Source organism: Microtus pennsylvanicus, chromosome 2 (genome assembly GCF_037038515.1).
Source record: "Microtus pennsylvanicus isolate mMicPen1 chromosome 2, mMicPen1.hap1, whole genome shotgun sequence".
Lineage (NCBI taxonomy): Eukaryota > Metazoa > Chordata > Mammalia > Rodentia > Cricetidae > Microtus > Microtus pennsylvanicus.
In genome coordinates, this window is record NC_134580.1 from 20,001,370 (window position 1) to 20,027,777 (window position 26,408).

Here is a 26,408-nt window from a genome sequence, read left to right on the forward strand (position 1 = left end):
ATTATTCCCAGAGCAAATTTAATTTGGGGATTTATTTTATTTTAAAAATACATTTCTGATAAAAACTCTTAATTTTGGACCTGTACGTTAACCTTGATTGCTTTTTTGGTTTGCTTTTGTTTTATCATCGTCCCTTTTACTTACTAAAAATATTTGTTTATTTATGTAATCACTGATGCAGTTATTTTGTATTGCATTTCTGGTATCTCTAAATGTAAGGTCCGTGGACATCTCGACTTCCATGCTTATAAAAAGCAGTCACTGAGGTCCACTTGCTGGTGTTGCTGTGAGTTTCTCATCTGTGGAACTCAAGAGCTGATCATTCCAAAGCCTCCCATTGCAAATGCCTCTCTGGTGACATTTGTCAGGGTCAGAGCACAGGAGTGACAAGGAATGCTTTCTGCTGTGAAGGTTCAGACCTTCGCCTTGGAGAGAGCAGAGAAGACAAGCTTTCCCTCTAGGCTGTACTGGCAGGCTCACTTGCTCTCACCTCACAGATCTTGTGCCTCTCTGATGACATCACAACTTCTTTGAGATGGACACCTCGGGGATTTTTCTCAACACTTTTATTAACAGACTAATGGACTAAAGAACAAAGTAAATAATAGGGTAGATAAAACAGCGTGTTTACTGTTGGAGACTGCCTCTAGTGGTGTTTCTCCTAAACTATCATCAGCAACATTTGTGCAAACTTAGGCTACTTTAACAGAGATTTAGCTTTCTGTCATCCTAATTTTGAGAAGGCCTTTAAAAAACCTTATTGTTATGACTTCATTCTACAGAGTCATGCTTTTCATTGTCCACAATTACCGTTATGTCTCCTGTGTAACTTAGAAATTGGCTTAATGTTTAGGAGAGCTCCTTGATAGATTCAATTAAAAATGAGTTTCTAAAATTTGAGTTATAGTCTTGTACACAGCAATTAGTTGGCTTCTTTCCTTTATGACCAATTATTTAAAATTATATGTTTAGACTGTCAGATATGACTATGTAATCATGTTCACACCTACTTTCACAGGTCCCAAAATCATTTCATAGACATATATATTTATCCATATAAACTTTTGGTCCATGGCTTGGTCCTCATTGTTGGAATATTGTTGTCACCCCCACATTTCCATGAGGGTCTCTGACTCCGCAGCGTGTGTCTCATCCTGGATCATGCAGTCAATAAAGGGGAAACTTAGGCTTTGAACATATCTGTGTGCATCACTCTCTGGTTATTGGAGGCTGGTGAGAGCAGGAGAGAGTGGAGGTATCAATCAGTGAGTACTGAGCTCTGGTTGGAGGGGAGGAAGAACTTGCTGTACTTTTGTTCAGTGTATTGAGTTGGACAGGGATAATGTACTGTGGGCATCAAGAAACTAGAACAAATGAACGTAGGCTTCCCCTGCAAGGAATTCATTAATGGGAGGAGATAGGATGAACACTTGTCTTGACTGAAGCTTTGTATTACATCAAAACAGAAAATAGTAATTCAAAGGTGTCTACACTTTTTTGGGGGGCTTTAGTCTTAGTTGAAAATATATTTAAAGAATTTACCTTAAATTAAATATTAAAATGATAATAAAACAACAAAGTATCTCCGGTGAAGCACAACGGTCATGTGCTGGCCTGTGCCTTTATATAGGGAGATGGTTGCAAGTTACATTTCAAGAAGGGCACACGTGTGTAAGCTGGTCGACCCTGAGAACATTGTGATAACTCAGAACACTATAGTGCCATAAGTAAGAGATGCCCACTTATCTCTGTGTTATGATTTAAGGAATCACAGCTGATTTAAGCAGACGCCTCTTTGGTCCTACTCAACCAATGTCATCTAGTAATGCAGACAACAGTAGGAACCAAAGTTTCAAAAAGTCACTTTGATTTAATTATGTCATATATTGCTGATTTAATATATTGGGCTATGCCATTAGATCGATTTATTGATTTAACCACTGCTGTGTAAGGAAATGCATTTTAAGGTGTATGGCTGAGAGTTTATGTAATGTCTCACTTAACCTTAGGTAATTTCTTCAACATCTTGGTGTTGAACGAAGTACATGTCTTTGTGGTGAGAGCTGTCCAGCAGTATCCAGAGAATGCAGCCTTACAGATCTCTGCACTCAGCTGTTTAGCGCTCCTCAGTAAGTCACACGACTAATGAAGAATTCCTTTTCTCTCTTTAAGTGCTGAGAATTAAATCAGAGCTTCATTTCTACCAGTTGAGGAAACTTCCATGGCACCAACAAGCATGAGTTTTCATGTTCATATGGGATGACAAGAATCAGATGATAATTTTAGCTGACCCTACTCTAGTTTGGTAGGATGGTGGTACCCATCCTCTCTCATTCTGAAAGAGCAGAGTTATGACATGTTTAAAGTATTAGAAATTGCTTCATGATTAGCTGGTATGGGAGAATGGTCTGTATTCTGTCAATTATATTTTAAATAAACACTGATTGGGCAGTAGCAAGGCAGGAAGTATAGGTGGGACAACCAGACAAGAAGTAGAGGTGGGTCACTGAGAACAGGAGAATTCTCCGAAGAAGGAAGCCCATTCCTCTGTAGGCCTGATCCATCCACAGAAGAAGCAAGATGTGACTGCCTCGCTGAAAAAGATACCGAGCCATGTGGCTAACACAGATAAGAATAATGGGCTAATATAAGTTATAGGAGTTAATAAGAAGCTTGTGCTAATGGGCCAATTAGTTTATAGTTAATATAGACCTGTGTATGATTTCTTTGTGACTTAACAATTGCAGGAACTGGGCAGGACAGAAAACCCAGACAACAATTAGCCAAGGTTGGTAAAGAACATTCAAATACTGAATGTAGGCTTGGTCAGTCAAGCTGTTTGTAAAAATATAGGTGTAAGGGCTGGAGAGATGGCTCAGTGGTTAAGAGCACTGGCTGCTCTTCCAAAAGGTCCTGAGTTCAATTTCCAGCACCCACATGGTGGCTCACAACCATCTGTAGTGAGATCTGGTGCCCTCTTCTGGAATGCAGGCATATATGGAGGCAGAATGTTGTATACATAATAAATAAATCTTTAAAAAAATATATCCATGTAAAATACATATACACTTAACTCTTTTTTTTTTTTTAAAGCTGAGACCATTTTCTTAAACCAAGACTTGGAGGAAAGAAGTGAGCCTCAGGAAAGCAACGATGAGGAGGACCCTGAGAAGCTGTTCTGGTTGGAACCCTGCTACAAAGCCCTGACACACCATAGAAAGAACAAACATGTGCAGGTCAGACATTTAGCCACTGCTCTGATTTCATAAAAGGCTTTCCAATCATTTCTGTTCTGATACAGTTTTTCTTCTTCTTTCCTAATCTAGGAAGCAGCGTGCTGGGCACTAAATAATCTCCTTATGTACCAGAACAGTTTGCACGAGAAGATTGGAGACGAAGATGGCCAGTCAGTGCTTTTACTTGACAATAGAAAACTTGGGTTCTGTTTTGTCCAGTGCACAGATACTGTTGTTGATAGTTTTTTTATGTCGGTATTTAGGCATCAGTATTGCTACATGTTAGTGGTGGGAATATGATCTTCTCTAGTTTTCCCACAAGAGAGGGTCTTACAGCGTAGCCCATGCTGGAACCGCGGGCCTCTGCATCTATGCCTGGTGAGGTGTACAGAATTTAAATCTCTACTGAGGTGTAAGAGTGTTTTAATCTCTACTCAGGGATTTGGGATCATGAGTCATTCCACAGTTTGTGAATCCTGGAGAATGAACCCCTCAGTTTTCTGGCTGACCAGGTACAAATGTATGTTCATTCATGCCAGCTGAGTACTAGGGTTCTGCCACCTGCCAGCAGGTTGGTTGAGTTAGAAGCAGCCTCTGGCAGGTCCAGCGTGACACAGCAGTGTGGACCTGTCTACGGAGAGGCCTCTTTGCATAATGGCCCACTGCTGGAAAACAGTGAATTAATGAATCAGATGTTACTTAAACATCTGGAGAAGAAAACTGATACATCAGGATCTGAATGATCCCACGTGAGCAATCTTTTCAGGAACATTCAGGTCAGGCTGACTCAGGCTGCAATTTATACATCTTAATCCACAGCACACATTATCCTCAGCACTCTGGAGATCTTCCCAGTACATATATTAGGAAAAAGAAAACACATTTATTTCCCCTGTTCTTTGAATCTGCTCTGCTTCTTTGCTATATTTATTTCCCTCTTTCTTTCCATTATCCTCATTTCCTCATTTTATATTTTTCTTCCTAGCACCTCATCTTTTAAAGATTACTTTCTGCTAGTTTATGGCTCCACTGATGACCCACCCCTTCCCCTCATCCTGTTTTGTGGGGCAGTGCTCACAGCATGCTCTAATTCCTTTCTTTATATTTCGTGCACCTACGATATTAGAAAATGTATGACTTCTATAAGGCTTGCACGAGGCACAGCTTGGTTGTCACGGTTTACTGCGATATTCTTAGCAGCAATTGCTTAGTGTGCATTTTCATTCATCCGCAGTCAAAATTAGTCCAGGACATGAAATGGAAAACTCTAGAAGGGAGCAGTGCATACGGTTTACTTTGGGCCCTGCTCTGAGAACCAGGAGGAAATCCTATGCTGTCTGGTCTATTCCTCCTGGGATGTAACCTCTCTCTGTTTTTATGTCCACCCTGTGCGATTCCATAGCGACTAAGTAGTTGTCTATCCTTCATTCTATGTTTATAAAGCCATGTGCCCTTTGTATGGCTTACAGGCTTTTGAAGAAACAGAAATGTTAGTGTTTGCTTTGCTTGAATCTAACCTTTACTTAGAGAGTTCTTCAGCTTGTGCTTTTATCGTGAGTGGAGGTGGCATCAGCTCAGCTTCCGGGCCTGCCTTGTTAGAGTTTCTAGGCAGGGTGAGCATGGGAGCTGGAGACTGCAAACTGAGCTGTGCTTGGCTCTTTGACAGGTTCCCTGCACACAGGGAAGTGATGCTGTCCATGCTGATGCATTCTTCCTCCAAAGATGTCTTCCGAGCAGCTGCGCATGCACTGTCCACGCTCCTGGAACAAAATGGTAAGGCAGAGACTATGGACTTTAATACAGAGAAATGATTTTGTGCTGCTATTCCCTTATAGAAGCTATAAGTTCTGAAAAAGTCAAATATATAGAGATGTAGGTATGTTTATAGAGGAATGTATACAGATGTGTGTATGTTGCTAAAGGATAAAAAATAATGCTTTTAGATATATTCTTTAGAACTTCTACAAATGTACTCATGACATAAATGCTATATATTTGTAGAAATTGAAACATATATCCATTTTAATACATTTTATATTTTCATCCTTATATTAATAAATGTATTTATTAATGTTATCATTGCCATTTTAATAGCTGTATAGCTTTCAGAGATATATGTATAATGTATGATACACAAACGCACACACACACACACCTATTTTAGGAACCAGTTTCTGTTGATTGCCTTTTAGCTTACTATGAGGATTTTTGGAACCCGTATAGGACCGTTTTTCCTCTAAAAGAGATTGCCCATTTTCCAGTAGATATTTATTCATATTATTGTTTTATATGAACTTTATAGAGGCAAGACCAATAAGATATTTACCATTTCAAAAACTGGTAAAAGTTATTCAGAATAAAATGTTTATAGTTATAATTTTTTTGAAAATGGTCTTTTATGTGTAATTTTTGTATTATAGTTTTGTGTACTTATAGAGAGGAAGTGGCTCATATACCTTGGAAGGATGTTTAAGCTTTAAAATCCTGGCTCAAATTGCTTCAGATTCCTGGCCCCATAAACAGGAAAATTTGCCAGGAAAACTCATCAGGCTGTGGGACTTGGCAGCTCTTACAAGATATTTTTAGGCAGTGGAACAGGAAAAAGACGGAAAGATTTATCTGAGACACAGTAGCATGCGCATCATATTTTAGTAACCAAGCCAGGCAAGTGAAAACTACAGACACAATACCTCCTGCATGCTTCTCTGTGTTATCCTTTATGTCAAATCAGGAGGGAAAAGTTTCTCCTGTATATTTTCTCCAGTTTCTCCGATCTCTCTGGTGGCATTTTAATAAAATGAGAGTGTAATCAAATGCATTACATTTATGTGTGAAATTGTTAAGGAACAAAATTAATTAGTCAACAATGAATCTGGCACGTTACATAAAGGCTTGGGATAGACAGGCCCTGAGTGATGACAGGGCCTCTCCCAGGACTGAGTCATCGCAGGAGCTATGGAGGTCTGGACAGGGCTTGCATTGCAGCTGCTGTGCTAGGTGTCCCCAGAGGAGATGAGGATTGTCACCAAGCAACACAGTGTGATGGCGCTGCCATTTGTAACTCTCTGGAAACTAGGTTAGGTCACATTCAGTCATCAAGATTTGGTGACTTGGTATTGCTTTGGCTATGGCTTCTGAGGGGCAGTGATCTTGTGAGTCAGCTTGACGCCTGTTGGAAATCAGTTCCTGCCTTTAATACGCTGCCCCACACCCTTGCTCCTGGCCACCTGCTGGAGGAGCCTTTCTTCGATGCCCTTGCATGCCCTGGGCTTTCTAGTGTAATGAAGGGGGAGGATCTCCAGCAGCCTCTTTCCTCAGTTCCACCACTAAGTCTCTTGGGATAGTGACTGTGAAGAGTGAAGGAATTAGACAGATTGGTGACTCAGGTCTACAATCCCAGCACTCAGGAGGCTGAGGCAGGAGGATTGTGGATTCAGGGCCAACCTGGGCTACTGGATCTCAGAGAAAAAGAAAAGAAAAAGAGGAAGAAGTAGGAAGAAGAAGTAGAGATGAAAAACTGGGGTCTTGTAACCAGGGAGATTTGAAGGTATAGGTATATCTTTCATGATAATTTCCTCATTTATTTAATCAGTTAATTTAATTGCAAAGTACCAAGCTCATATTATGTGCTAGAGACAAGACAGTCTAGGCCCATGTGGTTTGCCAGTTAAATAAAAATTCTAAGCACATAGAGTCAAACTCTTAGGGAAGGCAGACAAGAAGCATACCTAAAGAATGTGAAATGTGAGGTAGCTAGGACAAAAATTAAACTGGGAAGGAGGGTATTAGGAATCAGAGGAAATAAATGTTGAATTGGCAGTCAGTAAAGTACTGTAAGAGTTGGTGTTTTGTGATTTGCCTTTGAAAGCAGATAATTTTCTGCTGAGATGGAGTCGATGAAGGCCAATAATCTTCTGCAAGTAATGGGAAAACATGAAAGTGTTCTGTATCCTCAGAAAGGACTTCATGATGCCCACCTTCTCACAGCCGTGTTTCCCATGTTTGAGTTACTCATTGCCTTGCTGTGGGTACATTCTGAAAATGTGCTCAGGCGAACTAACGTATTACACAAGAACTCTAAACATCTCTGAGTCCTACACAGACCAATCCAGTCATAAGCTCTGGAGTTGCTACCCAATGATCTGTGTCTGAACCTCAGGGAAGTCTGAGGCACACTGGTGTTTGAGGACCACTGGACTAGAAGTTTCTCCTTGGTTGGGATATAGTCACTGTGGAGGAGATATGAAAACTCATTGTGTATTTTAATGTATGATGTTCTGGATGTCTTTGGTTTTGCTTTTATTTTTAAATGTGTTTTTATTATATTTTTTCCTGTTTTATTTGGTCTTTTGAGACAGAGTCTCACTGTTTGGACTTGAATTTGTTATGTAGTCCAGGTTATTCTCAAATTCTCGATCATCTTGCTTTGGAATTGATATGTCTGTGAAGGCTTCAAGACAATTAATGCAAAATACTTCAAGTCACTGGGATAGAGTATAGTGAGGGACTTCACTGTAAGAAAAGGTTACTACATGACAGTCTCCCTGCAATGTAGGCTTTCTGTATACATACTATAAAGCCAGCTCTCAAGGCCACGGTACTGTTCACTAAATATAGGAGTTACTCTGCAAAAGCCATCTGTGTGAACACTATCTACCAATGTGTGTATGATTGGATCAATAAAAACATTTGCAGTCTACTGTAGGAGATGTATAAAGTAGTTAGAGCATTCCAGACTAGGCCATTCCCCTAGTCCCTTCACCAGTGAGTTCTGGCCATTGGCTCCCTACATGAATGTGTGTGGTCCTTCTCCCCAGGCCTGCCCCTGGCTCCGATCACCAATGGATGGATGTCCTATATCTCTAGAGTATCTATAGTCTACTCACTGACATCTATCCTACTAATGAATCTTAGCTCTATATAAGCCTGTCCATTTTGTGAAGTTTAAAGATTAGAAGGACATTTAATTTTCATCCTTATTGTGAAGAATGTTGCTTAAATACATTTTTCTATAAGACAATTCATTCTTATGGGTTTTAATATACTGATTATATTATTACTAGTCTACTCTATAAATAAAAGTAAATGTAAATAAATAAAATATGGAAAACAGGAACGACACACATTTGTAACAAATAGACAGCTATTAATGATCTCTGAGTAGCTAGTGCAACACACAATCTGCTATCTGTGTTCTTGCAAGTGTATGCTTCCATTTCTATAAGTAACTTGAAGAACACCTTATAGTTAATTTCAGGAGAATCCTGCTGGCAAAAGGAGTATACCTGAATGTCTTAGAGTTGATGCAGAAGCACTCCCTTGTTCCTGAGGTGGCAGAGAGTGGCTGCAAGATGCTGAGTCATCTGTTTGAAGGAAGGTACTGCATGTTTGTGAGGTGTTATACACATGTGGGGGGGGCATTGAGACAAGTGGAATGGTATCGAAGCATCTGTAGGAATGGGAGGCTAAACACAGCATCTGAGCACAGACCTCTTGTCATCTGTCACTGATAGCATAGACTTATTTTATCTAAGCATTGAAAAGAGCAACAGGGATTGCAGAAATAAGATGAAGGTTTCCTTCTGTGCTTCATGCATGGTGTTAACTGTTTTGAGAATGATAATCGTGCAGGAAAACAGATAATAGCTTTTCAAATCATGGTATAATTGTGAATATATAAAAATACAAAAACATGCATTTTGGAATTACTGCTTTTCAGAATTAAAACACTATTTATTATTATTCTTCCATCTGAGTTAACTTTGGCTTCTCTGCTTCCTTCATTCCTTTCCCAATGTACTCATTGTCTTATGAGGTTCAAAGCCTTGTTGACACTGTGTCTGGTTAATGGCACAACAGAGGCCAGATATTATTATCTGTGTTAGAAATAGCAGGAGGGGACTAGAGGTTTACAAAACCTGACAAAAATTCCAAGCAGGTGTCCCTTCCACTAAGTATATGCTTAGTAGATTTTTTTATTTTTTATTTTTTTTACTTAAAAATTTCCACCTCCTCCCCTCCTCCCATTTCCCTCCCTTTCCCCCATCCCCCTTCCTCCATCCCTTTCTCCCTCCCTCTCCAGTCCAAAGAGCAGTCAGGGTTCCCTGCCCTGTGGGAAGTCCAAGGCCCTCCCCCCTCCATCCAGGTCTAGGTAAGTGAGCATCCAAACAGACTAGGCTCCCACAAAGCCAGTACATGCAGTAGGATCAAAACCCTGTGCCATTGTCCTTGGCTTCTCAGTCAGCCCTCCTTATCCAACACATTCAGAGAGTCTGGTTTGATTATATGCTCCATCAGTTCCAGTCCAGCTTGCTTTGGTGAGCTCCCATTAGATCAGCCCCACCGTCTCAGTGGGTGGGCACGCCCCTTGCGGTCCTGACTTCCTTGCTCATCTTCTCCCTCCTTCTGCTCCTCATTTGGACCGTGGGAGCTCAGTCCAGTGCTACAATGTGGGTCTCTGTCTCTAGCTTCATCCATTGCCAGATGAAGGTTCTATGGTGATATGCAAGATATTCATCAGTATGGCTATAGGATGGAGCTTATCTCATCCTACTGAGCCAAAAATGTATGATAACGTGGCATTATTTGGGTGATAGCAAATCAAAGGCAGTTATAAGAAAAAGATATAAGTACAGGTGTTGAGGTTTAGATGGATTTGGTGTCTTGGATTGCTATTGGACACTATTCCTAGGGAGAAAGAAACAAATGTCTGCTCACCCCAGATAGGGGATTCTACAACACACCAAGTCAGAATACCACCAAAGTCCAATTTGGTGAAGCAATGTGTTTTGCTGGTGTTACTCATAAGAATATGGGTGAAGAATTACTTACTGGGATAGAAATGGCTCAGAGACAACTGCATCACCAAAGCCAACCCCAGTATGGGTGACATCTCAAGAAAGCTGGGAACCTGGAACATACTGCATGGCCTACAGGCAGCTCAACACATTGGAGATTGTCCCTCCCAAGTGACTGAGTGGGTCTAAAGCTCTTCCAGGCAGCTGGGCTAGTCTGGGTATCCTCTGAACAGCTCAGCTGGAATCTGTCTCTTCCAGGAGTCTTGGCTGCTGTGAGAGACTTGCTTAGCAATCCTTACAGCTTATATAGGCGTGGGGACAGAGGAGTCTCATGGATGTAGTCAGTTTCAGGCTTCCTGAAGCTTGCTTAGTGAGCTTTCCCTCAGGGTGGGATGCTTTTTACCTTTTGGTAGAACATACAGTGTCATGCCAAGCGTCTTTCTAGATGGAGGTTTTATCTCAGAGGAAGTTGAATGGATTTCTTTTACTAATACATGAACCAAGGATTGAATGGTTAGATTTCAGAATTTATCTAAAAAAAAAGTAAAAGGATTAAATAACAGTGTCAGAAGATAGGAGTTATGACAGAAGGATTAAATACATTTATTTTCATAAGGGATTAAGATAATGCCCAGTGAATTTTAAGTTGTCAGTAAATCCTAGCTGTTAGCAATGGTGATGTTAAATGCACATAAGTCGTGCACAGCACATCTACAGACTTGTAAAGAGTAGAGTTACACTGTCCTGAACACAAGTCCAGCTAATTTACCCTTATAAATCTGTCTCATTTCTCATCTTTAAATATGGCTTTTAAAAACCGAATTGAAATATTTCAGCGTTGTTTTTGATGGTGCTGAAAGTGTGTGATGAGGTTTCAGTCAACAAGGCACTGTGTGAGGCAGACAGCCATCCTGCCTGCCAGACTGGCATGTTTGCTCACCTGTGAGAGGAGAGGCACAAATGCCTTGGAAAAGCCAAGGATTTAACGTAAACTAATGAATTATATGTAAGAATTCTAGTGAAGCACTTCGGTGTGATGCAGGAGTCCTGGCCTTGGCTTTGCCTCTTTTTAGCTAAGGGACTTTGGTAATTTCTCCTCCAAACAAGTTCTTCATCTGTAAAGTCATGATGTGACCCTATCTTTCAGAGCTGTTACCAGTGTTCCACAGACTGGTCAGAAGAAAGGTGTCATTTTCTTAAAACTAAGTCAAAATAGCTCCGGCTTCTAATTCTTGAGATCAGAATTTAAACACTTGAAATTTTGGTTGAGTTCAAATGTATGTATATCTACATCTTATGGCTTTTCCTGGTAAAATGCATTTCTTCTGTTCCCCTAGTTTATTTCAGTTTGGTGTTTGTACATATGCCCCAAACTGTATTTTTTTAATAAACACTTCATTTTTCATTCCTAGTAACACTTCCCTGGACACAATGGCCGCAGTGGTCCCTAGAATAATAGCAGTGATGAAAACCCACGAGACTTCTCTGTCAGTGCAACTGGAGGCACTGAGAGCCATTTTGCATTTTGTAGTTCCAGGTGAGTCACAGAATTGATCGTATGTAGAGGCCATGAAACATTGGCTCTCTAGGCAAAGCTTAAAGAACCAAATTGTGATAACCAGAGGCAGGTCTTTCTGCTAAACTGACGATGAAATTTATGAGAAAGGGTGAAGTAGATGAGTCACTAGGATTAATTTGTAAGACAACTTCATAAAAATATTTAATCCATCATTTACATAAGAAATAAACACAGTGTAAAAAGTGGACCTGCTGTCTCTAAGGACAATTCTCTTGCCATCAGACGAGTTTAGGTTCAAGCTAACACAGAGTCTTCTCTTTCACCCCGTCTATTGCTTTATTTCCAGCCTTTGCCTCTGTGGTTTAGTTTTTCCCTGGTAGAGTCACATGACCCTTACTTATGAACTTCAATGACCTCCTTCTGTCACCAGCCTTACTCTTGCTGTCGCTGTTTGTCCTTCCAGCCCCACATTCTCTCAACACATGCTTATTAAATCCCTCCTGTTCTGAACACTGCCCTGCTTTACTGGGTCAGTCGCTGGGATTACAGGAGTTCAATAAACCGTTAATTGCCACAGAGAGAGAAGGTCCACTATAGACAAATGCAGGGCACGGATGAGACTAATGATGGACCTAATGTCTTCAAAGCAGAATGGAGGTCAGAGATTAGATGTCTGCGGTTGAAAGGCGAGTCAAAGGCCAGGAACAACTTTCAGGAGAAGGAACATACATGTACACATCGTCTGGAGTAATAGAAGACAGCAAAGAGAAGGTGTGATCCTGAGTGTGGGAGGGTAGACTGATGTAGAAAGTAAAGGACCTTAAGGACAATGCTTAGTGGTTGTGCTTTGGGGAAGAAAACCAAAGTTTCACAATTAAAAGTAAGCTTTTGTTCAACATCCCATTGATATTTAGAACACTCTATTATTGAGAATTGGAAGACTATTTTCATCCTGTTCATTTATTTTCAATCTAGTAGTAAAGCATTCTTTTTGATTGAGGAAGGTGTATTCAGAAGTTTGAGTCAGATTAGTTGCTGCATTTAAATAATTTCATATATACATGTGTTTTCCTATTTGGATTGTAAATATTAATTTTAAATGTGAATTTTAAAACTTTTTAGATTATTGAATTATCTATATTTACACTTTTGTTTTATAACTCTAAAATTGTATAGATATGTGTGTGCATATATCCATATATATGAATATGTATATATAAATACACACACACACACACACCATTAGGGAATGAAGAGCTTGTACCACACAACTCTGATACCAAGTGGTAATGCAAATGACTTTCAGAACTATATAAAGTATGCTTTGTAGACCAGGCTAGCCTTGAACTCACAGAGATTGCCTGCCTCTGCCTCCTGAGTGCTGGAATTAATAGCATGTGCCACCATGTCCAACTTAACCAATTCATTTTTTAATCTTCAGTGCTCACAGTTTATTCCTTTGAAGGTGGATGGATTCTTAGAGAGCAGCAAAAGCAACGTAGAATCATGCCTGCTCATTAAAGCAGCAATAATCTTTTAGATCAAAAAACATACTTTGAATATACACCTTTTTGTTAAAGATTTTCTGTATATGCACGTGTACCATATACACACAATGCCTGTAGACACCAGTGGTAACAGACAGTAGTTAGCTGTCTAACATGAGACTGGTGAACTGAGTCTGGGTTCTGTAGTCAGACATTTCTCTCCTGCCTGACAGTTCCCAAAGAACCACTTAGAAGCTTAATATTAATTACAAACGCTTGGCTGATAGCTCAGGCTTGTTACTAGATAACTCTTATCCTTAAATTAACCCATATCTTTTATTTACATTCTGCCACATGGCTCATGGATTATTACTTCATTTTCTACATATCTTGCCTCCTGGATTGCTGGTTGGTGTCACCCTCATTCTGCCTGTCTTCATCCCAGCATCCTCAGTTTGACTGTCCCTCCCTAACTATATCCTGCTTGCTATAGGCCAATCAGCTTCTTTATTGACCAATGAGAGTAATACATATTCACAGTGTACAGAAGGATTATTTCCACAGCATGGTCCTCGGGAAGAGTGGCAAGTGCTCTTAATCTCTGTGCTGTCTCTCCTGCCCAGTGCTTTCTCTTAGAATGACTGGGAATTGACCCTGAAGCAGTATAAATGAGTCAATAGTTAGTTAGATGATTATTGATGCTTTTTAAAATGATGACTTTAAGGCCATACTATATAAATATAAATACATGCTAGGAAACACATCATTATGTGTGCACACTAACATGCATGGCATTACCATGTGTCTCTACTCTATGTGTCTACCATTCTTCTTTGCAGTACCTAGGTGATAAAACTAAGGTGCACAGACAGAAAGATTTTAGAAGATTTCAACTGATGCTGCCTAACTCTACCATATGTTAGTGTCAGACTCTCAAATCACTGTTACTCTGAAACACTGTGCTTGGACCCTTAGACATTGGGAGATGGCTATGGGCCTGCCACTAAATGTTCACAGTGCACACAACTTGCAGGCTGTTCTATGGAAGGGAAATTTCTTACATTCTGGGAAGCAGAGAAGAGAGATGAAAAATTGGGAATGTTCATTTGGTCACGATAAGAGGAAGATGTCAAGAGAAATTCATTGCATGTGGCCAGGGGTTCTGCTACTCAAAGTTACTGCCTCTGGTTGGCACAGCTGCTGGTGGAGCAATGAGAAGCTTCAGGAACATGTGCAGCCCTGCTCACTGAAATACAGCAGAGATGCAAATGCATTTTAAGTGAAGATGAACAGTTCTACAGGGTGGGAGTTTAGCCCAACCCAAATTATCCTAGGTTTTTTATCAAGTGGCAGTTTGCTCAACCTATATGGATTAGAGAATAATTTGTCTGTTTTTGTTACTTCTCTGTTCTGAATTTAGGAATACCAGAAGAATCCAGGGATGACTTTCAATGCAAACTCAACATGCTCCAGAAACAGTATCTCAGGACTGACATCCACAAGCTAGTTCTAGCAGCTCTGAATAGAGTATGTTGAACATGGATTTTTGTCTTTATACCATTAGTTAGACTATGAAATTTGGGGACCGGGGGTAGAGCTTTGAATTTCCCTTTCCTTTCCTTTGTTTACTGAGATAGAATTAATGTAGTTAGAAGTCAGGGTGACGGTAGGAATGTTGGAGTGAAGAGTTCTATATTAAGAGAAAGGTAAGTGCACAGCTAACTAATGCAAGTTTCTACCTGTGTTTGCTCAACCAGAAAGTCAACGAAAGAACCAGGTCTAGATGTTGGGACCTGGGCTGCTGTTTTCTTTCTAATGGATCATCCTTCCTTCATAGTCCAATGGTAAAAGATTCAGCGAACAGAGACACACTAGACAGAACATCACCATCTTATCTGATGCCTGTGCATATTTTTATGGCATTCCTAAGATGAATTATCATGAATATGATCTCAGTAGAGCTATCAATAAGAATGTCTTGAGATTCAGCTATGATTTATCAAAAAAGAGACTAAGAAAAGTATTTATTTTATTTATTTATTTAGTTAGTTTTTCGAGACGCAGTTTCTCTGTGCTACAGTTCTGGCTATCCTGGAACTCATTTTGCAGACCATACTGGCCTTGAGCTTACAGAGATCTGCCTGCCTCTGCCTCCTGAGTGCTGGGATGAAAGTTGTGCACTGCCACAGCTGGCTAAGAAAAGTACTTACTAAAGTGAGCCAAGGCTTTGATATATAAAACAGAACATTATAATTCAAGCTGAAGGTAATCTCTCTTTGGGTAATCGGCCGTCTGCTCATGATGCATCTTGAGAGCTGTTGAGAGCTGTTGACAGTGCTTTGTCATCTATTCCATACATTCCTGTTTGTCTACTGTCATTTCTGGGGAACAAGGTAGGCTCTCAGCATGCTGGTGGATCTACATGTATATGTCTGCAGAGACACACCTGGTTCTCTGAACAGGGAACTCAGTTCAGTAAAAGCCATTCTACTGATGAGATGGTTCCAGGTCAAGACTTTCTGGTTTGCAAAAACTCAGAGCAAAATATTGACAACTTAAGAATTAAGGCAAGTATTAAATAAAAGGTGGAAAAGAGAACGCTCTCAAAAGGGAATTTTATATAAGTGACATTAAATGTTTGCAGAAAAGTGAATCTAAGAGGTAGAAGAGTCAGACAAAGAATTGAACACACAAGAAGATAGACCTTCATGGAAGACAAAAGCAATGTTGAGCTGCATATAGAAAGCCTTTATAAAAATTACAGTACTAGTTTTTTAAACAAGTATAAGATGTACATGAAACAGTCAATTTGCAAGATGACTTGCAAGAGAACTGAGAAGGAGAGATAACTCATTTGGCCTAATTTTAATGGGGGAACCAAATATTTTGCAAGATGTTAGCAACAACGTGTGACATTGGCACTGAAGCAAATGTGGTCAGTTCCATAAGATGCTGGCTCAGGAATTAGCCACAAGCAAAAATGTGCAGTTGATGCATGATATTGCTCAACATTGAAAGAAAGATAATTCACACAGAGATTTATGTTACTGGAGTTTAAGGCCAGCCATTTGGGGAAAACATAGAAGCTTAATATTTACTCTTTGGATCAAAACACATAATACCTGAGTAGAATGTAAAAGTAAAAATATTAAATTGATCTATGTACATATGTAAAAGTTCTCAACTATTACCACATATGTAGACTATAATCATGATGTGGATTCAAACAAGAAACAGTATTTAACAATATTTCTAGGCAATTTGGCAACCATCTATGGTGTCTCACGCCTGTAATATCAGCTCTTGGGAGTCTGAGGCAAAAGGATTGCCACAAGTTCAAGGCCAACTTTGGTTACAAGTGAGTTACAGGGTAGCCTTCGCTACACTGAGACAATAAAAAAAAAACATTGAAATATCAGTGATGGGCAAATTCTCTGGACAGACTTGAAGGTTGTGGAGTGCAGGGTGAAGGATGTTTCTAATTAATGCCTGTTGGCATCCTTCCAGTGATGTCTCCAAAGTTTTCTCTTGGAAACCACTTGTCAAGTCAGAACTCATAAGTTAATCTTGATCCACATTTTAACAGTAACACAGTGAATACTGTTTTCAAGATGAAGAAGTAGGTGATTTAATGAAAACCTGCTGTGGGCTTGTAAGTAGTGTATCCTATGTTTAGATGTTTTAGACACTGTCACTTGTGGTGATTCTGTTGTGGGGACAATCACAGATTTCCTGTCGTAAGTTATTAGTAGGTTGCTGATCTGGCTCTGCAAAGGTTAGAGGTTAAGGCAGTCCATCAATAATTGACTAAAATTTAGGTAGAGGTGAAAATATTAAACATGAGGGCTGACGAGACGTCTAAGATAGTACCTGTCACCAAGGCCATGATGGTTTTAGTTCAGTCACTGGGACAGAGATGAATGAAGGAAAGAACTCATTCCCACAAGTGGTGCTCTGACCTCTGTATGGGAGGTTTGTACCAGTACATACATACCCACAAATGTACTCACATGTGCACAAAAATCAATAATGTAATAACTTTAAAAAGACATAAAATACAAGGAGAGTCACTTTGTGCCTGACTGATGATGGGTTTAGAAACAGAACTGAATACATGGTTCATGGAGTTCAATATCAAAGAAAATTACAGCTTCCCTGGCTTGAAAATTTCAATTATTTCAAGACAAAGTCAGCAGAATGTAAAAACAAGGTGAGGTCCCTGCTAATAATTAGGGCACGCTCAGAAAGCTGGCTTTGCCTGTCAAGCAAGATGGCACAATTAACCAAACAGCAAGTTCAATAGGGCAATCCTCCTTTTGTCTTTTGAGACGACACTAAACTTTGGGTTTTGGACATATGATCATAAGGTGCCTGTGTCAAGGAAAGAGAAATATGGTCTTGCGGTCTGAGTTTAAACATGATTTTGTGCCAACTGCTCAAAATTGTACATCCTCATTTTGTTTCACTGATGCATAGAGCTATAGTGTATCTACCACAATATGATTTGTGACAATTTAAATGCTAGTATACACAAATTTATTTTTTTACTTAATTACTTTTTATTTAAATTTTTATATAATGTATAAAATTTAAAAGTATTTCTTTTATTTTTGAGATTATATTATAATCACGTAATTTCCCCTTCTTTTCCTCTTTCCAACTCATCCCACATACCTTCTCTTGTTCTAGTCCTAATTCATGGCCTTTTTTTCATTAATTGCTGTTACATGCACATATTTAGATATACTCCTAAATATAGCCTGCTCAGTTGTGTAAGGCAGTTGTGTTAATATGCAGATCTCTCTTGTGAATGGAGTTTTGGAAGGGAATTTTGAGAGTTTGGACTTGCAGGAAGAAGATGAAAAATACATGGCTTTGAAGTTGGAGCACGGTATAGAGTAGCATGTCCTTGGAACTCAGGGAGTACGAAGGCAGCAATTAAGTTGTTAGGGGACTTTTTTCTCTCAATGCTTTTAATTCAGAGTAGTTAAGAGAGCGGTCTGATTATATAAAATTAAAGGGTAGCAAGAGTGTGGAGGTAGTGGGTGTAGACTTTCCTATTAATAAATTCAGAAGTGAAGAAAAAGGGAAACTGTCTCTCATCTTAGCTCATGCTTCCTTTCTAATGAGAATATTTGGCCTGGCTTCCAATGTCAGTCCATGTTGATTGCATGGACAGAGTTATTCCTGACCCTAGTAACACTGTATCATGACGGTTGTGTTAGAGAGCAGGGTACCGAGACATCACCAAACACTTCTACCTTCATATGGTGAGACCGCAATTGTACTTCTGCAGTAATTAGTTCCTAACCATTTTGGAGCTGTTATATTTGATATTATTCCATTCTTTATGATCTTCAGATTACAGAATGTAGCACATCACTGATTCACTGCAAAGATAATGCAGTATTTACTACTCAGAAGTAGGGAATGAGATACTAGTAGCATCAAAAAACAAAATCTTCAAGAAGAGGAGGGTAAGAGTGTCTTGCTTAAACGATACAGGAAACTATGACAAGCTGAGCAGCTAGAGTTGGAGAACAAGGCACAAAGAGAAGCTGATTAGGTTCCCAGTCCCTGTGGGGAACAAAGTGATTAGTATAGACACTTGAGAGATCAAAGAGAGAAGGGTAAACATCTGTAGACTAGTTACAGACAAACTAAGGCAGGAGACAGGAGGCTGTGGCCGTGTGGGTTGCATTAGAGCTTGCGATCTGGCTTGAAGCTATCTCAGCATTGTCCTGTAGCAGTGATGGGGGAAAATAGATTTGGGGATGGAGATTCTGTGAAATAAGTGGTTGCATGATGTATCTGTGTGGAATTAAGTCCTGAGAAAGGCACTGTGGTACTCTTTGAAGGAAGCCCTGTAAGCTGAATAGTCACGTTACTGGAGAGGTGGGAGAGTAGTGTCCACATAGGGGGAGCCAGAGATGGCCAGGGCTAAACACACAACAGTGGCATTAAAAGAGGGGTGTAGGAACAAGGCTGTCAGCACACATGCTTCCTCTTCATAGAGAGTAGCTTGTCCTTGAAAGAGAAAAAGATTCCATCATTAAAGAAAAGATGTGGTGATGGTAATCTAGGTCTCTAAGACAGACCCATTAATATTCCAGGCCTAAGACTGATACAGGATTCCTGTGACTTAAGTTTAACTACACATCTTTGAAGTTTGACAAAACTATTGCTTGATGCCCTTTGAAGGGAAGAAATGAAATAAAATCCACCAGCTACTTGGAGTTAAGCTCTCTTAGAGCATCCTGTGGATAGAGACAGTCCTGAGACTGGTTAAGCTTATGGCTTTTCAACCAAATATCCCTCGTTCGGTTTCCTTGCTGTGATGTAAGTGTGTAGGGCTGAATTGTTCTAACCCTGATGAGCTAAGCCTCTAACAGAAGTGGTCCACTGCGCAGAAGAGGAGATACAGGTACCAACTTTTTATCTTATGCTTCTCTGTGGTGAGTTCTCCAGCAGTGTGAACTGAAGAAGCCATCATTTCTCCAATGCATGTTTGACAATGCTGCTAGCAGGGACTTAATTATTGTGGAATATGTGTATTTAGTACAATCCTTGACATACAACACGCACTTGTTTATTCTTGATGCATACAAGTAACTCGTGATATAGAAGGCAGAAATAATGATAGTAATTTGTATTTGGACACATCAGTTATGTTTTGTTCTTGAAACTGAGTCTCATGGATCTCACACTGGCTTCACACTTTGTACCTGAAAATGTCCTTGAATTTCTGGTCCTCCTGCTCCCATCTCCCAAGTATTGGTTTCATAGGTGTGTACCACCATGTCGAATTTTTTGATGCTATACTGGGGATCAAATCTAGGACTTTTCATGATAGGCAGCCACTTACTATCTAAGCTGCATTCCCATACTTTGAATTATATTTTACCAGTCTGTAGCTGGCTTTAATTGAGACATGCATTAAAACCTTGTTTCTGACAGTAACTAACTGTTCTTAAACTCCTTTTGATTTTAGTTCATTGGGAATCCTGGGGTTCAGAAATGTGGACTGAAAGTATTATCTTCTCTGACACATCTTCCTGACGCCTTAGAGATGTTGTCCTTGCATGGTGCAGTTGACTCCGTGCTTCATGCCCTGCAAATGTATCCAGACGACCAAGGTTGGTACAGGTGAAAGTTGGGACCATATTTAGGGCCGGTTATTTGCTGTCTGTCTTAATCCTTTCCTCCAATGATAAGGTTGAGAGAATTACCATTGTGATTTTTGTCTTTTATTCTAGAAATTCAATGCCTGGGCTTACACCTTACAGGATGTTTGATTACAAAGAAGAATTTCTGCATACGGACAGGGCACCTCCTGGCAAAAATTCTGGTGTCCAGTTTACAGCGCTTTCAAGATGTTCCTGAAGTGCAAACTACGGTGCGTGCCCTCTAGGGAGCCAGGAGCTTACGCAGGTCCCCACCAGGACCCTTGCAACTCTCACTGTACACCAGTTGGACATTCTAGCTAATTAAAACTATTTATCATTTTGCGGTATTGTAATTATAGGTGGTGCAGATAATTGCATTGCCTATAAAGACCCAGTGTTCATTATTAGATCTGGAGAATCAATGCATTAGCTTGCCTTCTCTTCTTCCCATAAAATGCTAAAGAAATTCCAGTAGCGATTTTTTTTTAACTTGCCCAAAATATTTTATTTTTCTTTCAAGGTAGAAACATTTAGGTTTCGTTCTCTGAAATAGTAGATAGCACAAAGTATACCTCACTTGTGGTCTCCAGAGTCATTCTGGACTTTCAATGTGACAAAGTAAACTATAATAATTTAAAGAATTTGTTGTTACCACCTATAATTATTTTATATTTAATACATTGTCAGGAGGCATTGCCAGTGAAGATGGATAGATTTTGAACAAATACAAGTTATTATTATAAAAATGGGCATCCTCTCTGACTTATCGTGAGCTGCTTTTGCCTCTAGTGATTTTGTTTCTTGATTGCTTTTTCCTAAAGTAGAGATCTGAAATAATTTTCACCAAGCTATATTTAAAGCAAACATATAATTGTTTTTATGTAGATTTATGATGGTATAAGGTTGGTTCAACAAGAGATAAAAAACAGGGGATGTTTCTTAGTACTGAGAGAATGAGGCTTTTACAATTTTTTCAAGGTGTACAGTCTGTAGACACAAATCCAAGTTTTTCTGCTTAGTTGGATGAGCAAGGGAGGCATTAAATATCAGATATAAACTGTTGTTTATCATTGAGTTATTTTTTACCAATAATTTCTTATATTATTTACTATAACTAGTTTTGCTCCTCTTCCAGGGATTGCAGACAATCTTGGCAATCCTTGAATTGTCGGTGTCTTTCTCCAAGCTTCTGGTGCACTACTCATTTGATTTGGTAATATTCCATCAGATGTCCTCCAGCGTGATGGAGCAAAAAGATGAGCAGGTATACAGTGTATTGATGCCTACAGGCTAAATGTTATCCCCCCAGCTGCCTCTAATCCTCATTTCCATTCTTTCTAGTTTCTCAATCTGTGTTGCAAATGTTTTGCAAAGCTAGCTGTGGATGATGAGCAGAAAAGCACAATGCTAGAGAGAGCCTGTGACCAGAATAACGGCATCATGGTGGAGTGTTTGCTTCTGTTGGGAGCTGATGCCAACCAATCAAAGGGGGCAACGTCTCTTATTTATCAGGTAAATATTCCAGGTCTCATTTCTGTTTGTCTCTTGTTATTTGGCCCTGACCTTTCACAGCATTTCCTCCTACTCTTCCACATTGTTGCCTCACTAAACAAAACAAACAAACAAAATAACCACAAACACAGATTTACTGAAATATAATTCACACATAATATAACTCATCTGCTTAAAGTATATAATTAAATTGTGAAAGGCGGAGACAGGAGGATCACTGATTCGGTTGACGTGAACTAGAGCAATATAGTGACACACTGAGAGCTCGTCCCTAAAATGCAGTTACAATTATATGTACCTGTGTTTGTATTGGTATTACCAGAGTCAATGCTAAAATTTTTTCACCACTTCACAGTTAAATTCCTAAGCAGTTGCCCTAGTTCCCATTTCTTTCCCCCGGACATTTGCCTATTTCTCTCTTTGGCTCTAGGAAATCACTTGCCTACTTTCTGTCTCTATGCATTTATCTGTTGTGGACATTTAAAATCCTAATCCCATGGTTATGTGTCTGTGACTGGCAATTTCCCATCACTTTCCCTGCCATACAAGCCTCTGGTAAGCACTGTTCTGTTCTCAGCTCTATTAGATCAACTTTGTATTCTAGGTGTGAGTGACGTGATGTATTATTTTGTCTGCCTTCTGCTCATTTGCTGGTCCTTAGTTTCATTCCCATTGTGCTTCAGTGATAAGATTTTGGTAAATGAGGCTAAATAACATTCCATTTTGTGTATACTCCATCCTTTTCATTCCTTCACTTCCTAATGGGTCCCTAGATTGATGTCATATTTTGATTCATATTTGGATATTTGCTGAACATGGAAGTACAAATCTCTTTTTTTAACATTTCACTTCCATTGGACATAGATTCAGTAATGAGCTTACTGAATCTTATGATAGTGCTAATTTTAGGTTTTAGGGTTGCTGGGTGTTGGTGATGCATATCTTTAATCCCAGCACTTGAGGGACAGAGGCAGGCAGATCTGTGAGTTCAAGGCCAGCCTGTTGCACAGAGCTAATTTCAGTACAGCTATGACTGTTTCACAGAGAAACCCTGTCTCAAAAAAGCAAAAGAAAAGAAAAAATTTTAGGTTTTGTTTTGTTTTGTTGTTTTGTCAAAGCATCTTATTATATAGACCTGACTAGTCTAAACATATATATATATAATGACCAGGGTGGGCTCAAGCCACCACATCTTGATCCTACATTTAGGTTTTATATTTTGGTACTTCCATACTGTCTCCCACAATGTCTATACTAATGTATTCTCACAAATAGTTTGTATGTGTTCCCTTTTTTCCACACTCCTGATAGCAATCTTAGCTTCTGTCCTTTGATAACCATTCTTATCAGGCAAGATAGCTTCCCATGTGGTTCCGACTGAATTATTGTTCTGCTGATAGCTGATGTTGGGACCCTTTTCACCCCTCTCCTGGGCAGGTTAATGTGTCCTCTGGGGACATGTCAAAGTTTACCCAATGCTGTAGGTGGGTCTAATGCCTCATCTAGCTATTGGGGTGTGATTGACTCCAACTATGCCCCTTACATTTCCACAGACCTTGTCTTCCAACTGTTCTCTGTACAACACATAAGGCTGAAGTTACCTGGCAGGAGTGAGAAGGAAACAGAGAACACACAACAAACCTGCTTAGGAGTTTATTGGGGGTAGGGGGTGTACAGGCCTGGTGAGGATTAATGTGCAGAGAGAGAGAACCGAAGATGGCACCTCCAGCTTTTAAGGGCTGCCTAGCACATGCGCACAAGGGGAGGGCGTGGTTATGCCATAGGCAGATGACGGAGCTCACATATGCATGCAAGGACTTACACAGTTGCGTCATACGTAGATGATGCAACCATGCTGTGTGTGGGTCACATCGGGTCCTTTAAGATTCCCAGGACCATTAGGCACTTTTGCCTGAGGGCTTGTCCGCACAAGTGTGGCCCTGGAACCCGGAAGTGTCAGCCATGTTGTGTGACTGAATCATTACAAAGGCTATTATTGCTTGAACGAATTTTTCTGTTTTTAGTTTCTTTGCTATTACGTTAACTTTTCGTGGGAAGATGTGATAAATATCTACTTACCCCAGATCAGAGACAGATTCCATCAAAGTCCATCTTGGCAAGCCAGTGAATTTAGTGGGTTTATTCACCAATGGCTGGCAAAGTGTCTCATCAAAACCATTCCTCTCAATGATGTGTCTTTATCCAAGCCGAGGTATCAAATGTTAGGTTTTGAGGAGGAACAGGGGAAGATAGGCTTCAGAAAAAGGAGCTGAGGTATATTGTCTTTCAGGCAAGGTTTGTTAATGTTTTGACAACAAAACCCTTCAGAAGAAGTGAGGTCTCTGAGGGAAGGGAAGTCCTGAATCATGAGGAGTCAGCAGCGTAGAATGTGATTTGTGCTACATGACTGCAGTCTGGTGCCTAATCATTGGTAGAGTGGGTATGGATGGGCTATTTGGGCTGCTTATGAGAGATCTGGGGGAAAGGCTACAGGCTCTTTGTGTGACCTGTCAGCTCTTCACAGTAGCTTGAAGGGGCTGGGCTCTAACAGGCATCCATCACTTGCTCTTGACCACCCTAATTGTGTAGCACACTGGTTTTCCTTTTCTTCTCAGCCCTTCTTGCTGCATCATGGAAACACATGTTTAATCATTCTCTTCCTTCAAATCCCTTTCCTATACATCCAAATCTGAGATAACATCAAGATTGACCTCTGTGGGTCCCTGAGAGTTTATATATGCCTCCTTTATGTTTTAGGGGTTATGCTAAAATAGAAGTATACAGTATTCATCTTTGTAATCTCCCAAACATTGAATTCATAGCTTTGTTTTGTGACTCTTCCTGTGGAGCTGTAAACAAGCATTTGTTGATAGGGCACCAGTAGCTGACTGCTGGAGACCTGCATCAGTGAGGAGTTCAGGTCCCAAAGAAGAGAGGATATGTGGGGGCAGGGATAAGGAGACAGACAAGACACGATCTGAGCGTGAATCAGGATGTCTGCCAGACCTTAGGATGTAGGGTTATAACTTGATGGAAAAGGTCTGCCTTGATAAAGTCATGGTGTCGCTCCCTTCCACCATACTAACAACACACAGCAACAGCAACAATAGTAAATAAAATAAGTAAATGAAAAAATTTAAGTCTGTCTTTATATACATGGATTCTGTATTCCATTTGTAGAATTTCGCCTAGTTGTCAGATGTTTCATTTACCTAGCACATAATTGACCTTATGAACAGATTTACTGAAGAGCAGATAATTGACACTGAATAGACTTGCTGAGTGTACTTTATTTTATGCTAATGCAAAATGTGTTTATTCATTTACCAAGAGGTTGCATAACTAAAAACTATTCAGGCAAAAGATGAAATTAACAGTGCTATACTATTTGAGAATTTAATGATGGAAGAGAAAAATATGCAAGACTAATAATGGACATGAAGTCACACGGTCAGACATTATGGGCAGCATTATGCAGACTGCGATGGGATGGAAAGGGTGAAGAAGTCTCTTGTAATCACTGACTGACAGCTGTCAGATTATTGATTTAGGCTAGTCTTGTGTCTGTGACAAGAATTTCATTTATTTCTCCTGTCTGCCTTTTTTTCATATCATTTCAACCTAAATTTGAAGTATAAAGAATGACCATAGCAAGCACCATTTTTCCTGTTTGGCCAAAGAGAAGAAATGCAAATTTTGTGTGCACTTTCTCTTCTTTTTTGTAAAACTAGGTATGTGAGAAAGAGAACAGTCCAAAATTGGTGGAACTGTTGCTTAACGGTGGATGCCGTGAACAGGATGTACGAAAAGCACTGACAATAAGCATCCAAAAGGGCGACAGCCAGGTCATCAGCTTGCTCCTAAGGAGGCTTGCCCTGGACTTGGCCAACAACAGTATTTGCCTTGGAGGATTTTGCATAAGGAAAATTGATCCTTCTTGGCTTGGTCCTTTATTTCCAGATAAGTCATCTAATTTAAGGAAACAAACAAGTAAGTATCAATAGAATGCTTTATGTAACTCTCATGTTATAATTAGTAGTTTTGCTTTGGAATGTAGGACTTAGTTATGGAGGGAAAACACTCTCCCACTGATCTACAGTACATGTATTCACTCATCATGGTAGATAATTATATGTGTTCTTTTTACAACCTTTTTTTTTCTTTAAAGTAGATTGTAGGCATGGTGAAATCAAAGTTAGTTTTGTGCACTATTGGAATGTTATTATCTATGCTACTGATCCACATATAATATATGATTACTGAATATTTATAAATTTGCAATGACTGGTTGGGAGTAAATGATATCGAAAGCAAATGTTACAGCAAATACTTCACATTTCAACAGTAGTTAAAATTGTTCTTTCTGAGCATATTCTGTATTATCTATTGATGCTTTCAATTCATATATATATATATGCTTTTGAATTTTTAAAATCTATCATACACACACACACATATATATATAATTTTTACTTGTAATATGTTATCAGAGATCCAGAACATAGATTCTTTGTGTATAAAGATGTGGATTAAAACTATTAATAATAACAAAAGACTGGAGGAAAATAGAAACACTCAGAAGAATCATGGGAAAATCATCTAGTGGAATCATTTGCATCAAGCATAAATTTTGGTGAAAATATACTGGAGGGGACTCAGACAATGGGACTGTGAGGCCAACCTGGGCAGTA

At 39.6% G+C, this 26,408-nt stretch overlaps 1 protein-coding gene across 4 annotated transcripts in view; it reads left to right on the plus strand.

Annotated features, from left to right (window-relative positions):
- The window catches only part of Lrrk2 (leucine rich repeat kinase 2), a 128,106-nt gene that overhangs the window by 22,229 nt on the left and 79,469 nt on the right, over positions 1-26,408 (plus strand). For all 4 annotated transcript variants that reach the window (XM_075960407.1, XM_075960406.1, XM_075960409.1 and 1 more), the window contains exons 8-19: positions 2,010-2,129; positions 3,094-3,236; positions 3,327-3,406; positions 4,903-5,009; positions 8,484-8,613; positions 11,446-11,570; positions 14,460-14,566; positions 20,031-20,175; positions 20,296-20,435; positions 21,341-21,469; positions 21,547-21,717; positions 25,449-25,707. In XM_075960407.1, coding sequence (XP_075816522.1) covers positions 2,010-2,129; positions 3,094-3,236; positions 3,327-3,406; positions 4,903-5,009; positions 8,484-8,613; positions 11,446-11,570; positions 14,460-14,566; positions 20,031-20,175; positions 20,296-20,435; positions 21,341-21,469; positions 21,547-21,717; positions 25,449-25,707 — 1,656 coding nt within the window. The remainder of the gene's footprint in view (positions 1-2,009; positions 2,130-3,093; positions 3,237-3,326; positions 3,407-4,902; positions 5,010-8,483; positions 8,614-11,445; positions 11,571-14,459; positions 14,567-20,030; positions 20,176-20,295; positions 20,436-21,340; positions 21,470-21,546; positions 21,718-25,448; positions 25,708-26,408) is intronic.